This window comes from Thamnophis elegans, chromosome 14 (genome assembly GCF_009769535.1).
Source record: "Thamnophis elegans isolate rThaEle1 chromosome 14, rThaEle1.pri, whole genome shotgun sequence".
Taxonomy (NCBI): domain Eukaryota; kingdom Metazoa; phylum Chordata; class Lepidosauria; order Squamata; family Colubridae; genus Thamnophis; species Thamnophis elegans.
In genome coordinates this window covers 41,488,427-41,505,147 of record NC_045554.1, presented here as the reverse complement: position 1 = coordinate 41,505,147, position 16,721 = coordinate 41,488,427, and the positions used below count along the sequence as shown (strand labels likewise).

Below are 16,721 nucleotides of genomic sequence, written 5' to 3'. Positions count from 1 at the left end.
TGCTTTCCCAGGCCAAAATAAATAGAAGTGAATTTACAAAATAAACAAGAATAGAATTTACTGCCAAAAAGCAGTAAATAAAAAAAAAATGTAAATTATTTAATATTGAAAATGCTAAGACTGCTCAGGAAATTAGGTAACGAATATGCACATGGCGGATTTACAATACTATAAACAGAAATGAGACTTTTTATTTTGTGTAGGACGGATACTTCCTGCAAACATTATAATAGATGAGTGGCTGTATATTTGTGCAATTTGTGAATTAATTTTTTTTTAAACCTCTTGTTTTATTTTCGCCCTTGATCTGGGCATCCTCCTGCCCGGGTTGTCAGACTAAGCCACCATTGCCGGACTAATAAACCAAGGTTTCTTCACAAGGGCGAACTCCGACCTAACGAACTCTGTTCCCTCCCTCCATCCCTCCCGCTAGCTCAGGCCAGCCCGAGTGCGCCTGCGCGCCAGGTGAAAGACGGTGCGGGGGGGGGGAAGGGAGAGAGAAAGCGGCGGGGACAGCAGCCTCGGGAAGAGCAAGTGCCCGCGAGGCGGGTGCGCGCGCAGCCGCCGGAGAGCTTTTCCTCGCGCGCCCCCTCCCGCCTCGGCCGCGCTTCAGGGAGAAAGAGAGAGAGAAAAAAAGAGAGAGAGAGAGATCGCTTCGTTCGGTCGGTCGCCTTCTCTTTTTGTTTGTTTGTTTGTTTGTTTTTCGTCTTTTCCCTTTTCACAATCTTCCTCGGCCGGCTCGCTCGTTGGTTCGACGCGCCCGCGCGCACGAGTCTTGAGAAGCCACGCAGCGCCCGCCGGCCGGCCGGCCCGCCTCCCCCTCTCGCTCCCTCCCTCCCTCCCGGTTTTTGTTTTTTTTTTGTTTGTGTGTTTGCTGCCTCCCTCCCGCGCCTCCTTTTCTCCTCCTCCTCCTCCTCCTCCTCCTCCTCCTCCTCCTCCTCGTCGCCCTCAACGACACCCGCTTCGATCCTCGCGGACTCTCCGGGTGGGAGCCAGGCCGCGGCTCAGCCCAGCCCAGCCCCAGCGCCCACAGGTGAGGAGGGAAGCCAGGCCGCCGCGCCGGCTTCCTCTTAAGACCCGACCGGCCGGGCCGGGCCTGGGCCTAGGCTCGATTGCGGCGTTCCCGTCACGCCGTGGCCTAGCGGGGAGCGCGCGGGCCTCTTCTGAGGGGAAAAGAAAGCCAGCGGGGCCTGGCGAAGCGGAGGCCGCTACCCAGGCCTCTCTCTCTCTCTCTCCTCGGCGGAGGGGCCTTTGCCTCAGGGGAGCCCGGACCGGGCGGGAGGAGGAGGGACCAGGCCGCCGAAACAAAAGGCTCCGCTCCGGTGGCGGGGGTGGGGCGGGGGAAGAAGGCGGCTGAGGCGAGGCTGGAGAAGGCCGAGAGACGGGCTCTCTCCCTGTGGAGGGGAGTCAATCAATCAAATCAGTATAGAGCTGGAAGGGACCTTGGAGGTCTTCTAGTCCAGCCCCCTGCTCAAGTAGGAGATCCTTTGCTCCACCCCCGCACACGCACCACCCGCTTTAGAGTTTCACTCGGCTTTTAATGGCTGGCAAGAAGGCCGGTCTTTTGGTGAAAGGGAGAGGGAGCCAAAGTGTGACTGTATGGTCATATAGACACCTTTCTATCTATCTGATCTCCAGAAGAGAAGAAGTTGGACTAGATGACCTCCAAGGTGCCTCCCAACTCTGTTACTATCTCTGTCCATCTCTATCTCTCTTGATCTACCCTGTTTCTTCAAAAATAAGCCCTCCCTGATAATGCCACGCAGCAGCAGCCATGAGGTGACCACGCTTGACGCCTCCTGCACCTCAAAAATAAGACCTCCCCGAAAATAAGGCCAAGCGCTTATTTTGGGGGGTCAAAAGAAAATAAGACCCTATCTTATTTTCGGGGAAACACAGTATCTATCATCTAACATCTATCTGGCTGGCTGTCTCTATATATCCATCTATCTCAATTCATCTATCTATCATCTAACTTACGTGTCTGTCTGTCCATCCATCCACCTATCTGTCTTCTATATTTATTTATCTATCTATCATCTCTCTAATTTCTATGTCTATCTCTATTCACCTATCATCTAATGTCTGTCTGTCTATAATCTATCATCAAGCATCCGTCTGTCTGTCTGTCTGTCTGTCTGTCTATCTATCTATCTATCTATCTATCTATCTATCTATCTATCTATCTATCTAAATCAACCAACAAACCTCTATATATCTATCTACCTACCTACCTCCATTCATCCAGTCTCCACTCATCCATTCTCTCTCCTTTCTCTTTCTCTAGTATTGTAGCCTTGTGGTTGAGAAGGACTAAGATGCTCTTTCCCACTTTCTTTTCTTTTCTTTGGGAGGTTTTCATCCTAAAGAAATGAAATCAGGAATGGGGAGGTTGGGGATAAACTTTCCTCCTCTCATTCCTGACTTTAAAAAAGCTGCATCTTCAATCCAGGGTTTTCTCTCTGGACAATGTATGAAGACAGAGAGAGATATATAGAGGGGGGAGGGAGGGAGAAGCTTCATCGCTTCTCTTTTCTTTGGGCCATAAAAAAAAACTGCTGCCATTTGCTGGATGGCAGTTCTGCATTTTCGCTTCAAGGTAAATCCCACTAGGTGCTTTTGCTTTGGTGGAGTGAGCTTCAGACTGGGTAGACTGATTATTTGGAAGTAAATCCCTCTGGGTTGAGTGGAGTTTTCTCCCAGGTAAGTGTACCTGGGACTGTAGCTCTAGTTATAAACTTTGATGGATCTTTGTAAGCTGTCCTCATCCCTAATTGTCCTACCAGAGATCTTCTTTCTCTCTTTCCACCTTAGTTCACTTCTCTGTTCTTGCACGAGGGCATGCCTATATGTATGTATATGGTACACGTTTCTGTATGTTTCTTGATGTACATGCACAAGTGTTTCTTGTTTATCTTTGTAGAGAAGGAACAATTCAGGGCTAACATTGCATTGGAAAAAATTTAGCAAGTGCCACAGGTACTGAAATTGAAGGTGATGAAATCTAGAAAACTTTCCATTTCTTCCCCTCCAAAAACTGATTTTTAAATGTCAAAGAGAGGAACAGGGGACTTGCGTGTGTAAAGTAGAAGTCCAGCTATCCCTTGGGCTTTGCAAGATACTTGAATAATTTGGATCTTGGCCATCACTTTTAAAGTTAGCAGCATCCTTCACTATTGTGGAATCAATGGAATGTATGGGCACATTTTCTATTTTAACTACTGATGAGGAAAGGAACTCTTGTTCAATTCAAAAGTTGTGCTTATGCTTGGAAAGATTCAATACATCTTTTTGTTTTATGTTTGTAACTCGTAATAATCTTTGAATCATATTAAAATGTTACTTTTGGAAAAGATTTATAGAATGGTGTTAAATGGTAATAGTAATCACCGGTCTGAGTTTATTGTATTCTTATTTTTATCTGTTTTGTCAGTCTATATTAAAACATTTATATTGATGCTTGTAAATGTGAGAGTAGCAATGCCCTAATGGAGCCAAACTATTTAGACAGATGAAGGACACTGCAGAAATACTGCAAATTTTCAGGATCAGACTTTAAAAACAAGCTACTGGATATATATTGCATTAAGATTAATTTTTCACTTTTAAATTTAAAAATCCTGATCAATTGCACCACAGATTGATTTCTGATGTTAATTGTATACAAAGATAGCTAATTTTAGATACAAGTAATAACTTACTGAAAGAAAAAAAGACAAGTTCTAACTATGGAATTTGAAGACAAACCCATTCCTCATTGAGACCTGCATTGAATTGCTTTGACATTAATGCGCATAGGATCTTCAGAAATACACATATATAAACTGCAGACCAAATACAAATCACTTTCAGGCTCCTGATTATAATTTGTAAGAAGATAATGAACATCATGGAAAGTTCATTTCAAACTCTCAGAGCTTTCTAAGATTCCAGGGAGATAATGCTACACTGAAGCAAAATTGAGTGTACATGACTCTTTGTAGTTACCTAATTAAAATGCAAACTGCTCCATCACCACCCAAAAAACCTGGTAGCGGTGGGCACTTAGGTATCAAGTTTGACATCCTACTATTGGATGTAAAGCATCAGCTTGAGGAAAAGTACCCTAAAATTGGGATGGATGCTGACCACAAGCAATTTTTACTAGTTCCTCATCCTGAGTCCATACACTACCTATTACATGATAAGTTTTATTGTGATCTAGCTCTTACATTTTGTACCCTGCTACATTAGTTCTGTTATTACAGTTCAATTCTATCCCGAAGTATCTTTTTAAAGGAGGGTTTCAATAGCATTGAAATGCATTTATTTATGTTACGTGGGTAACATGTGGCTGAAGCATTGTAAGTCTTGTTAGTACTGGATGTTAGACCACCAGGAAATATCATTGGAAGTGTATGAAAATATATTTCTTATGAACCTGGGAGTCTCTCACAGCTTTTCTATGAGAGGTTGAAAGAAAATGTTATTTGGCTTGTGTTACAGATGTATGTGGATTGTGCAATCTCTATCTTCATTGAATGGCTAATTGTTTAATTTATACATGTGTGTGTATCACTTTACATACTAAAGTGCATGCAATATTTGTAGAGCGATAGGATTCCAGAAAACTCTGAAACATTACTTTTCAGACTTCATCTTTGTAAGTGATGTCTCCCTTTCAGTTGAACTAGATTTCTGGTGACTTAAGTTGGTTTTCTTGATAACAAGAAAGTGACTTGTCTTATTTTTTCTTCAATGCTTTTTCAGGTTTTAATTTAACTTAATAACACTGATATTTTCTAAAAGTGTCCCATTCACACACTGAAGGACAAGTAGTTGTCACATTTTGATAAGTGAAACCCCCAGGGAATATTACAACAGAGTATTATTATAGGGCATGTTAGAGAGGGGTATTTCTTCAGGCAAAACCTCAAAAGCCCTGAAAATGTTGTCTCCATGACCCATCATTACACAAGACTTCCTCAAAACAGGGGATACAGGCAGGAAATGAGAATGCAGTTTTGGAGCTGGCCTGACACAGAAAAGAATGTAGATTTGAAAGAAGTGATGTTTTTAGGATCCCATTGCCATACAATGACCTTCCTGTTAGGTGGTTTTTTTGGAGCCCTCCAGCACATAGTAGTAATTGTTACACAACCTGAAATGGCCTTCCAAACGGAAATGTACTTTCAGTCTATCACCCCTAGTCTCACAGTGCTATTTTTAAAGGTTTAGTTTATATCACTTAACCACTTAAAATTGTTTAATTACCTAAATCCATATGCACTATTAATACAGATGCTTATACCTTTAGGTTTAAAGCTGTAGGGACCCTAGGAATTTGCAGCTGCTTGCTCCATGCGTCATCAGATAAGTCGTGTTGTATCTGGAGCTATTTCTGGCATTCAGTGCATCAGAGGAACAAACTTTTTTTTGGGAAGGCTGCATACTAAAAGTTATTGACAGGGCCGAGAGAGAAATCCGATTTGTTTTGATCTCACATAGACCGAAGTAAAATTAAATATGGTTACTTGTAATTCTGTAATATATTTAATAATTTCTTTATGTTACGTTAGCATTTAAAAACTTTTGGGGACATCCTTGGAGAGCTACTCAGGGCTTTCAAAGAGGATCTCTGATCTCCTTTTGCATCTTCTTTTGTCTGCCTCTCCTTTTGTCTGCCTGCATTGAACTGCAGAATGTGTTGTTCTCTGTGCTCCTTTATATTGGGGAATCCTGGAATTTAAGTTGATTTACTGAGATTTGCCTTGTTTGTCTTCATCTGCACGGGTCCAGTAGAAATCATTGCTCACCTCTTTCAGACTTGCATGTGTGTGTTAAATACACTTCAGTATAAACGGCCGTTTTCATGGGAAATCTCCTTAGCCTGTGTAAAATACCTTGTGTTCCATTCTTGACATTGCCAGGTATGGCAGACACTCTTCCGTAGCTGTCAGCCTGTGAGTAACATGGAGAGGACTAGTAGTCTTACTAATCATAAAAGAGATTGTTTATTCCTAAATAATGTTCTTATTATAGTTTAGTGAGTTGAGGATATCCGGAGAGAGCTATGCAGTTTCCTCGCGCTATAACAGATTTACCACTGTCTCTTTGAGAATATTGTTTTGTTGACTTTTCACTCCCCTGGAATTTCCTGGTGGTCTCCCTTCCAAGTATTCATTAGGTCTGATCATGCTTAGCTCCCAAATCCCAGATAAAATCTTCCCCCTGCTGGACTTTTCTAGGAAGTACCAGACTGTATATAGATAGGGAAGGAGAAGATAATAGCCTGGCTGCTGGATAAAGAACCTCATTGGTTTCTGCAGAACTCTGCTCTCCTTGCTTCTCTTTCTGTTCCACATTAAACCATCTTTGCAGGAGGGCCACTAATTAAACTCACCAGCTGCTTGTTGGAGACAGTCTGGTCCTCGGAGGGGAGGGAGGAGTGCAGGGCTGTAGTTTGCATTTTGCCTTGAGCTCCTCTCCTAGCCCGGCTGCGGTTGGGGAAGGGCCCAGGGCTCCTTTTTCCCCAGCCTTCCTTTCCCTGCATTAAGCAGGCTCTGCTTTGATGGATGCCTGCATTAGTTGACTGCATGCAGAGTCCAGCTGGTCATGTGAGGCTGATACGCCCGTTGGCTGGCCGGCCAGCCTGCCTCTTCCTTCCCTAGTCCGAGTTGAGGCACCGCCTCTATTCCGTGGCTCCCTCCCCGATGTGTACGAGGAGCCGAAGAATAGCAGACTCAGGGTTCCTTTAGCAGCCAGTGGCTTTGCTGCAGAAGGCACTGGGCTGAATTCTGGAGGAGCTGCGGCGGCGGCATTTGGATTTTCGCTAGCTCTGACTCTGGAGATCACCCAAGATTACAAAAAGACTGGGTTGGTGGAAAAGTGACAATGCAGGAACCATCCTAAGAAGCTTTTCTGATCAGAGTGGATCTAACTGGAGACTGGCTGGATTTGCAATTCTATGACTCTCACCTTTGCTTTCCCCAACCCCACCCTTCTTTTTCCCAATTGGTTTAGCTCAGGATTACTTCGGAAACTTTACTGAAAAAGAAATGTTGGGTTTCCACGCCCTGGTCATGTTCGGGAAACTGCCTGCCTTTCATGGATTTGTGCCCCCTTCTGGGTATTGTGCTTGCACTGGCTGTCTGCAAGCCTAGGAATTTCCAGGAGGGGCCTCTGTTGTGGATTGTTTTTGTTTCTATGGAGAAACGCAATGAGCTGTTTTACTCCTGATGACGGGGAAATCCGCCTTCAGTTTTTTCTATGCTTGGAAAGGAATCCTTGATACATGTCTGCCAGGGAATAAAAGCAACAAAAGAAAAGGTAGCACCTTTCTAAGCTGGCGTTGTTTGGAGTCTCGTATTCAAGAGTTGTAGAAGTCCGTTGTGTGGCCCTGGCATATTGCAGGCATTTGTCTTGTTTGTTTAATGAAATGTGAAAAACACCTGTAAGTTTTCAGCAGATGGTAATTTAGTTGAATTAGTCCTTGTTGTAAGTAGCAGAACCACATACTGTATCACAAATAAAATCTTCACCTGCTTTAAATGGGAATGGAATAATCGCTAAGGTTTTCTTTTAGTTCAGTATTCACTAAATGTCTAAAATGTAAAACAAAGAGGAATCACTATGTAATATGTTTGCAAAACATTATTAAGTAATTGCATCAGTTCGAAATTTGGCATGGCCTGATACCCCAAGACATATAATTTGGCAATTTGTATTTGAATTCTTGAGGTCTTTCCAAGTATTGTACCAATTAAAAATCATCATCTTTTATGTGGTTAAAAAATATTGGAGAAGAGTCGGCTCGTAGTTGTTAATTGTACTTGATTTTAATTGTAATAGTACTTGATTTTTTTTCTAATATCAAAACAGAACAGGATCCCCTTTCTGCTAGAGCAGGAACCCTAAGAATACTGTGCAAGATAGAATTTTGGAATCTACATAAGTAGACTGTATTCTTACATAATTGCTGACTGTTGAAAAACAGTGATTTTTTTTTAGTCAGGGGAGCAAGTAAAGTATTGATGTGGTCAGAAAACAGATCTACATGCATTGTGTAACATTGGAGATATGCTTTACAGTTGGGCATGATCTGACACGCTCCATGGTAATGAGGCAGGATCCCACATTCATCCACACCCTGTCATTTGTATTTTGAGAAAGTATACAAAACACTTAAAAGTGGTGAGTCATTGGCTAATTCTCTTGCTGGATAAAGATTAGTTTCAGTTCTCTACTCCCAGCACAGCAGGCTTTTGCATATATTTCCATCCGATATTGATACAGTTTGTTTTTGAAGATTTAAAGATGGGGTGGGGGGAATAGGGAATATTTCCAGCTGTTAATAACTTGGTAATTTGTGTGTGCTAATACTTTAATTGATATATTAAATCTGACCTATAGATAAAGGGAGTAAGGAACGGTAATTGGGATCTCAGATTCTTTTTCATGAATTACTTCATATAACTATTTGATAGTAATTTATACCTGGAATTTTTGGACACAAATGCTTTAAAAACATTTTATCGTAAAGCATGAGATCTACAATAGTGTATGAGCCAGTACTTAGCAATTAACATGGGCACAATTATACTTAAAAGAATTGGAAAATTAGTTTTTAAATAGATCAAATAAGAATTTAGTATTTTAATAAGGTGCCCAGATTTTGCAGTTCTAGAAATGAAATATTTCAAACAAGCTAGATATTTAAGTTTGCAAAACATGTTTTTAGTAAATCCAGTTCAGTTTAAATTGAAAGAAAGAGCCAACATACTGGTTAGGGTGTTGGACTATGACTCAGGATTAGATTCAGTTCCATGAAAACTTAACAACCTGTCCTTCATAAGATATTACAAGGATGAAAGTGGAGAAAGTTCTAGATGTGCCGAAAAGAAGTTGAATGGATACATAGAAACTTGTCCTGTCCGTCTAGATGACTACAATGATGATCAGTTTCATCCAAATGGATTAAGGATTTTGTCACATGAGGGCTTTCTCTTCTGGCAAATGAGTGGCAATACGGAAAGCTACTGAGTTCTTTTAAGCAAGCTTAATAAAACTGTGTGTAAAGTATGTTTAATGCAAAATACAATTTTATATATATTGTTCCATGAGGCCATCCAAATGATCTAATTATCAATTGGCAAAGAATCTAGTTAGAAAACGTCTCTAGAGCATGTTCTTGTCAATACAGATACAGAACATTTGTATGAGAATGAGGTCCCTTCCTCACTTTTCAAGGATCGTAGATTCTTGATGGATTCTATAACTGTAGAATAATACTATCAATGTAGTATGGGAATTGTTGCACAGCAAGCGTAAAACCCAAATGATTAATCTCTTAGCGTATGAAATAACTAGGGCTGAGTTTTGATAAACTTGATAAAAGTAGTTGGAAGCACTTGCCTTCTGATTAAAGGGTGTGGAAGTGTGATTTCTAAATCAGTTTACAGGATTGTGTATTATGAAATATGTGGCCTGGTTGAGTGTGGCTAAATATGTGTAATGCCCAGCTTTTTGGGTATGAGTGCTTTACACAACAGGGTAACCAAATGCATGTTTGGCCATTCCCTCATTATAATACATTTGATTTAAGGAATGTCTTCTTTGGTCATAAACAATTCTGGAGGAAATTTATTTAGCGTTTATAGGCAGAAGAGGCATTTCCGCTCTTTTAGCAAAAAGGAGAAATGCTATCCCAAGATGTTACATGCTGTCCTTGCTTTTTTAATTACAGCAGCTGAATTGGGGTATTGCTTTAATTTGAGTACTTTAACTGCTGAATCCTACCCCATTAATTGGTTTCACCATATAGTACTTTTGGGGGGGTTTGCAGATGCTTCTTGGCATGCACAGTGAGACTGTTAACAGCCCACTGAGGTTAGCTATATTTAGATATAGGTATTTTAATAGCATTTCAGCCCTGAAAAACATGTCGCCAGATGGCCAGGGAAAATATTTGATGAAAATGTTCCGATTACTATGAAAAACAAAACGTAAACTGTCAAGTGGTTGGAATGTGGCACCTTCAAAATATTGATATTTTGGTCCCATGTGTTTAGGATGAGGCTGCTTTTCCATGTTTTGTTTAAATCCCTACAAAGCATAATATGCTGAAATGTTGGCTCAGGGTGCTGCAGTTCCTCCCGGGCATAACGCCATTGCTTACCTCCTAGGTGTTTTGTCACTGAGATGATGGCAGTTTTTGCATTGCAAGAGGCCTGGCAGAATGGCTAATTATCACCCAGGGTGTCTTGAGGAAGGAAGCACTCTCTGTGTATCCGGAAGTAGGTTTCTTCAACAGCACGTAGCTACTCAGGAAACGTCTTTTTATTTTTAACTAGCAGCTAATTTGGAGATATTGGAAAATCCTGACTGAGCTTGATTACTTTGTCAGCAATGGGCAGTTCCTGTCTGTAGAGAATTTCTGTGTTTGGGATTTAAAAAAAGATGCCAGAAAACAAGCAAAATTTGATTACAAACACTTGCTAGATTTTGTTTACTGTTTTGGCAAAAGAGTTTTGGTTATATTGTTGCAGTTCTATCTATCTAGGGTGTGATTTCAATCACAAGTTTGGAACCTCTGGAAGTTTTCTTGATATTTCCAGTTCCGGGAATAGTTAGATCCTGTTTAATCAAGCAACTCATAGCCAACATTTTGCCATACAACATATTTTTTGAGTAACTTATTTATACTTTTAATTCACCAGTTTGTAAACTTCATAGGCTGAAATGCAGGTTTGCTTTAAAAAAAGAAAGAGATTAAAAGTGTTCCAAATCTGCTTACTAGGGTTGGTATTTAAAAGAGCACTCTTTTTAAATATTGTTTATTTAATAGCAATGCTGGAGGAAAACAAATGAAAATGTTCCTATAGTGATTCCACTTCAGGTAAAACCTGTTGCTGTTATCAAAACCTCTTACTGTCTTTTAGAGCACCTTTAGAGCAGATTTGAGACCTCACTGTGGGAGGTAACTATTGTAACAGCTAGCAACTATGGAACATTTTAGAGGCCGTGCACATCTAAACATCAGTTTTTCAGACAGGTATACATAACCTTTATTGTTCTCTTTATCACATCTGAAAGCCACTGTGAGAAATGGTTGCACTGAAGGCTCTATGGATTAGCCCATTGTTGAATTTGATCTTTTCCCCATAAAAAAAGTTTGAGATGATTGTTGCTCGTTAAAAAGAACTCACTTTGGTTTTTGTTTGTTTCTTGCAGAGATGAGTCGTCAGACTGCCACAGCACTTCCGACAGGTACCTCCAAGTGTACACCGTCGCAAAGGGTACCTGCCTTGACGGGCACCACCGCTTCCAACAATGACTTGGCCAGCCTCTTTGAGTGCCCCGTCTGTTTTGACTATGTGTTGCCACCTATCCTCCAGTGCCAAAGTGGGCACCTTGTTTGTAGCAATTGTCGCCCCAAGCTCACCTGTTGTCCGACCTGCCGAGGACCGTTGGGTTCCATTCGGAATTTGGCTATGGAAAAAGTTGCCAACTCCGTACTGTTTCCCTGTAAATATGCCTCCTCTGGCTGCGAGATAACCTTGCCGCATACCGAGAAAGCCGACCACGAAGAGCTTTGCGAATTCAGGCCTTACTCTTGCCCGTGCCCTGGGGCCTCTTGTAAGTGGCAAGGCTCTTTGGATGCTGTCATGCCACACCTCATGCACCAACATAAATCGATAACAACACTACAGGGAGAAGATATTGTTTTCCTTGCTACAGACATTAATCTTCCCGGAGCTGTCGACTGGGTTATGATGCAGTCTTGCTTTGGCTTTCACTTCATGTTAGTACTGGAGAAACAGGAAAAATACGATGGTCACCAGCAGTTCTTTGCAATCGTACAGTTGATAGGCACGCGGAAACAAGCTGAAAATTTTGCTTACCGCCTCGAGCTAAACGGCCACAGGCGGCGATTGACTTGGGAAGCAACCCCACGATCGATCCATGAGGGGATCGCAACCGCCATCATGAATAGTGACTGCTTAGTCTTTGACACCAGCATTGCACAGCTGTTTGCAGAGAACGGCAACTTAGGTATTAATGTGACAATTTCAATGTGCTGAAACCCCAAGCTGACATTTTCAGGGCCAGTGTCTAAAATAATAATAAGAATAATCACCTCAATCCAAATCCACTGCATTCAGTTTCACAGAAACTGTGGTAAACATCTGACTGCTAGGTGTGAACAATTGGGAGGGAAAGGCCAGCCTCAATGAAGGTAAATTAATGGGAAGACTGTTCTGGTGCAGATAACAGTTGCATGTAATAACACTAATATATTTAAATGAGTCAGCAGTAAACCACTGAAAATATGTGTGTGTATATATATATATATATAAATTATATTATATATATATACCCAAAATGGGCATCCTTTTGTATTAAGAATTGATTCTATGAAAAGTGCTGTAAAATAATTCTAAACTTCTTTGTAGATTAATTGTACTTTTGAAAAAGGATACTGTTTTGTGTTTTCATTTGTGTTTCTTTTTGACTGACAAGCCATGCACAGCGGTTTGGGGTTTGACCGCTGTTTCTCCCGTTCCTTCCTTTTCTCCCTTGCTTTTTTGTTTCTTCCCAAGTCACTACATAGTATTGCTGCTGTTCTTGTATAAATTTTCTGTGTATTTGCTAATTTTTATTAACTTCTAGTTTTTCATTAAATAAATGATTTTTCTTTCCTGTGATTCAGTTTTTTTTTCTGTTTCCTTTTTGCTTTTTGGAAGGGGCCCTTTTTGAAATAGCTTACGGGTGTCATCTTCTGATACACAGCAAAATTGCTAAAGATGGACTTCCATATATTGGTAATGTTTTTGGGTTTTGCCGCAAAGAATGGTGCATACAACCTGAAGAATAGAGACACCATTAGACAAATTCCAAAATAGTGATCTTTTAGATTGTAGATATCATTGCATTTTGATTTCAGACTTGATTTTGAATAAGTTGTTTCACAATGTTTTAATTTATTTTAAGTTAGTGGGAAGTTCGAGCCCATTTTCAAAAGAATTTGGAGATCTTGAAACATTTTAAGGTCATTCTTGTATTAATTAGTTGTGCAATACAAGAAAGCATAGTTGACAGTATTTGTAACTATAAATATAGGCCATTTGTTTAAAGGAGACAGTTGAAATAAGCTGTTTTGGTCTTTTTTAAAAATTCTGTCATTAAAAGAATTTCTGGCAAACTGAAATACCTTAAAGTGATGTTGGCTGGTCTGTTTTATTTTTTTGTTTTGGCAATATTGGAGTGAAAGCAAACTAAAACGGAAGTATTCCTTGCAGTTTCACCTTTAAAGCTAGGATCCTGCAGCGGGATCCTTTTGTGCCAAAGATGATCTTCCAGCAGGCTATCCTGTGAATGCTTATCTGCCTAACTTCCTTTGGGCCATTTATAGATTGGAACATCCAGGGGAAATGTGAGGCGTGATCTCTTATGTATTTGTTCCTAGAAGCCAGGCATGTTAGCACATACTGCACTTAATACCTTGTTTTTAAAGTTACCCAAGATGGAAAAAAAAAGATGACCGATGTAATCATCATGAATGACTCTTTTAACAGCAAACAAGATTTGAGGCAACAAAGAGGGGAGTGAATGGGAAAAGTGCTGTTCACAGTAACCCTCAACTTACAACCACAACTGAGTCTGGAATTGTGTAACTCGGATCGCTGTGGGACTGGTCTCAAATTTCACATTTTTATAATGGTTCCTATAAGAGCAACCATGGCCATTAAGCAAATCAGATGGTTGTAAGTCCAGCTCGTCCAATGGACATTTTTTTGGCCAGAAAATAGAAAAAAGCAATCGCATGATCCTGAGATGTTGCAACTGGTTGTAAATGTGAGCCAGTTGCCAAGCACCCAAAATACAATCACAGCCCATGGGAGAAAGGGTGCAGCAATCGTAACTTAGAAGACAGATCATTAAGTAACTTTTTTTAAGTCCATCTTAACTTTGAATGATCATTAAAGCAGCCAGTTATAAGTCAAAAACTACCAGTACAAGATTTAGGCTACTGGATATAGGGATTGGCAAGGCATGTAAAGCCTCTACTTCATTAGGAATGTCTGGATACACCTGGATGTAATATAGTTGTGGAAAGATTTTGTTTGCAGTGCATCTTGTACCTTGGCTGCGCGGGATGGCATGTGCTCCAGGTACATAATAAACATGTTGCACAGATAGATATCGACTTCATGACATTTGACAGTAGCTCTAAACAGTTTTGACTTCAAAGGTGACAGCTGCGTTTAAAGTTACCTAGGCCTGCAAATAAGCCTATTGCTTAAAGATGCAAGGCATGCATGAGTGAGGCGTTCTCGAACGATCTTTGTATCATTTTGATTTTGAGTATTTCCCCAGTTTTTTTTCACAAAACTGCACAAAGCTGTCGTACACATTTTTAGATGCCCGCCGAATGCTCTCCAAGGATGAGGAAAATTGTCACTCTTAAAAAAGTTACTGCAGAGCCGGGATGATTTTGCAAGCTTATTTAAGTTGTTCTTTGAGTCAGCAATTCTCTCGGAGCACCAGTGAAAGGGCAGTTGGACATGTGCCCAAAAATGTAGCTGAGGGTTTTGGGTTTTTTTTGCAGATGACACTTAGGAACCCACCTCGAGTCACACAATACAGCCAACTGTGCCGGCTATAGCAACAGTACTTAATAGAACTATTGAACTCTTCTGCTAGTCTTGACGAAGTGTATAGATTATTATTCGGCCCTTTCACATGATATACATATATCTGTACTTCTCAATGTACTCTCTGAATTCCCAGAGATTGCTATAAAAATAAAAATAAAAACTTGCTTACCTTTGTTGCATCATCTACCTTCAAACTTATAATCCTTGGTTCAGCTAGTAGGTTACTACAACCATTAGAGATATGAAACAAAGCCTTTCCAAACTTTCTGAGTAAAGCCCCCCTTTCCACACAATTATTTTTCACATAACGAAATCTAGTGAACAGAAAATCTCTAGAGACCTACATGGATACTTACCCATGTAGTAGGCCTGTATTACTATTATACATCTCATCTTTCCTGTTACCTTCTCTTACTGGTATTTTTGTGGTGAGTTTATGCCACAGAGATAAATTCCTTGTGTGTCCAATCATACCTGGCCAATAAAGAATATTCTAGTCTAGTATATAAAGGCAAAAGCAAAGGCCTGCCTCTCCTGTCATATTTGATTCTAGAGAGTGGTACTCATCTCTTCTTAGCCAAGAAAACCAGTATTATCCAAAGACATTTCTGTGGTCGTCGCTGGCTGAGGTGCACAGAACAGTTATTTTCCCACTGAGGTGATACCTATTTATCTACTCGCGTTTGCATGCTTTCAAACTGGGCAAGAGCTGGAGCAAGGAACGGGAGCTCATCCCGTTGCGTGGCACTTGGGTCTCGAACCTAAGTTGTCAGCTTTGCAGCCAACAAGCTCATTGTCTTCATGCCTCAAGTATATCAATACTCCATAGCTTTTTCTCCACGTTGATATCAATACTCCATGTCTTTTTCTCGCCCATTCTATCAAAACGGCTGTTTTGGGGCAATTATTTCAGTTGGTGTGAAATCACATAACCACTGCAGCACCCCCATGGTCCTGTGATCAAAATTGAGATGCTTGGCAACGGACTCCTGTTTATGACAACGGGGAAGCCAGATTCACTTAACAGCCATTAACAACTAACTTAACAATTGCAGGGATTCGCTTAACAACGGCGGCAAGAAAGGTCGTAAAACCAAATTCATTTAACGGATTTCTCAGCAGCAGAAAATTTGGGCCTCAATTGTGGTCGTAAATTGAGGACGACCTATACTGCCAAGGAAACGTTACTGTGCAGTTGGGAGTTGGGGAATAGGGCCTAACCTCCCAGCGTTCCCCTTCAACATGTTTCCCAAGTCACTTCCTTTCACAAGTAAAATGTTGTAGAAAGATAAGTTGCTGATTTTCCTGTTCCAGCACAGCCCAAGAAGTATTTTCAGATTTTCTCAGATGTCATCAGACTGGCTAGGGGAAAGACAAAAGGTTGCATTCCTTAGCTGTGACAGTGGGAGGATATAAATTCCCACAAGATTTGCACTGCAGGATTAAAGGGAGGTGGAAATCTGTTGCCGATCAGGCCACTGTTGGAGCAGGAAGATCTGCTGTAAACAGACACCAATAAAGAAGTAGGATTTAAGAATGATATCAGAAAAGGCAGGAGGGAAGAGAGTATCGGGAATGATATGTCTGAGAGATAAGCTCCTGTTGTATTTAAGATGTCTCTCTCTCTAACATGGAATAAAAAGGAAATTTAAGACTACGGCACTCAATATGGAAGCTGTCCACCTCTAAATAAGGACTGCTTTAAAACAGCCTGAAATAATGCAGCTGGCACAGCAAAAACCTGAATTCTGGAATTCTTTTCCAAGGAAAACTCGAGCAAAATGGACTGAATGCTCCAAGGTAAAGGTTCCCCTCGCCCATATGTGCTAGTCGTTCTCGACTCTAGGGGGTGGTGCTCACCTCTGTTTCAAAGCCGAAGAGCCAGCGCTGTCCAAAGACGTCTCCGGGGTTATGTGGCCAGCATGACTGAATACCAAAGGCGCATGGAACGCTGTTACCTTCCCACCAAAGGTGGTTCCTATTTTTCTACTTGCATTTTTACGTGCTATCAAGCTGCTAGGTTGGCAGAAGCTGGGACAAGTAACGGGAGCTCACTCCATTACGCGCTGCTAGGGATTCAAA

General features: G+C 41.0%; 2 protein-coding genes and 1 long non-coding RNA gene across 5 annotated transcripts in view; 1 reads left to right on the top strand and 2 right to left on the bottom strand.

Moving 5' to 3' along the window:
* LONP2 (lon peptidase 2, peroxisomal) overlaps positions 1–16,721 on the bottom strand; it is a 187,824-nt gene that overhangs the window by 113,748 nt on the left and 57,355 nt on the right. The window lies entirely within an intron of this gene.
* On the top strand, positions 499–15,215 carry LOC116517613 (E3 ubiquitin-protein ligase SIAH1). 3 transcript variants are annotated; one of them, XM_032230669.1, is made up of 2 exons: positions 499–662; positions 11,212–15,215. In XM_032230669.1, exon 2 carries the CDS (start codon positions 11,214–11,216, stop codon positions 12,060–12,062), a length of 849 nt encoding a protein of 282 aa, XP_032086560.1. In that variant the 5' UTR covers positions 499–662; positions 11,212–11,213; the 3' UTR covers positions 12,063–15,215. The 3 variants fall into 3 exon arrangements, with proteins under 3 accessions (XP_032086560.1, XP_032086559.1, XP_032086558.1); XM_032230668.1 differs by lacking the exon at positions 499–662 and adding an exon at positions 901–1,033; XM_032230667.1 differs by lacking the exon at positions 499–662 and adding an exon at positions 6,736–7,308.
* Positions 5,665–6,594, bottom strand: LOC116517614. The gene is made up of 2 exons (XR_004256477.1): positions 6,383–6,594; positions 5,665–5,940 (listed from the first exon to the last, which is right to left on the bottom strand). It is a non-coding gene; the product is annotated as an uncharacterized LOC116517614 (long non-coding RNA).

Bases quoted from the DNA above. Each gene is read 5' to 3' on its own strand.
- LOC116517613 (XM_032230667.1), top strand. From the start codon at position 7,218: ATGACGGGGAAATCCGCCTTCAGTTTTTTCTATGCTTGGAAAGGAATC. The intron at 7,309-11,211 runs GTAGCACCTTTC...TGTTTCTTGCAG, and splicing joins TAAAAGCAACAAAAGAAAAG to AGATGAGTCGTCAGACTGCC.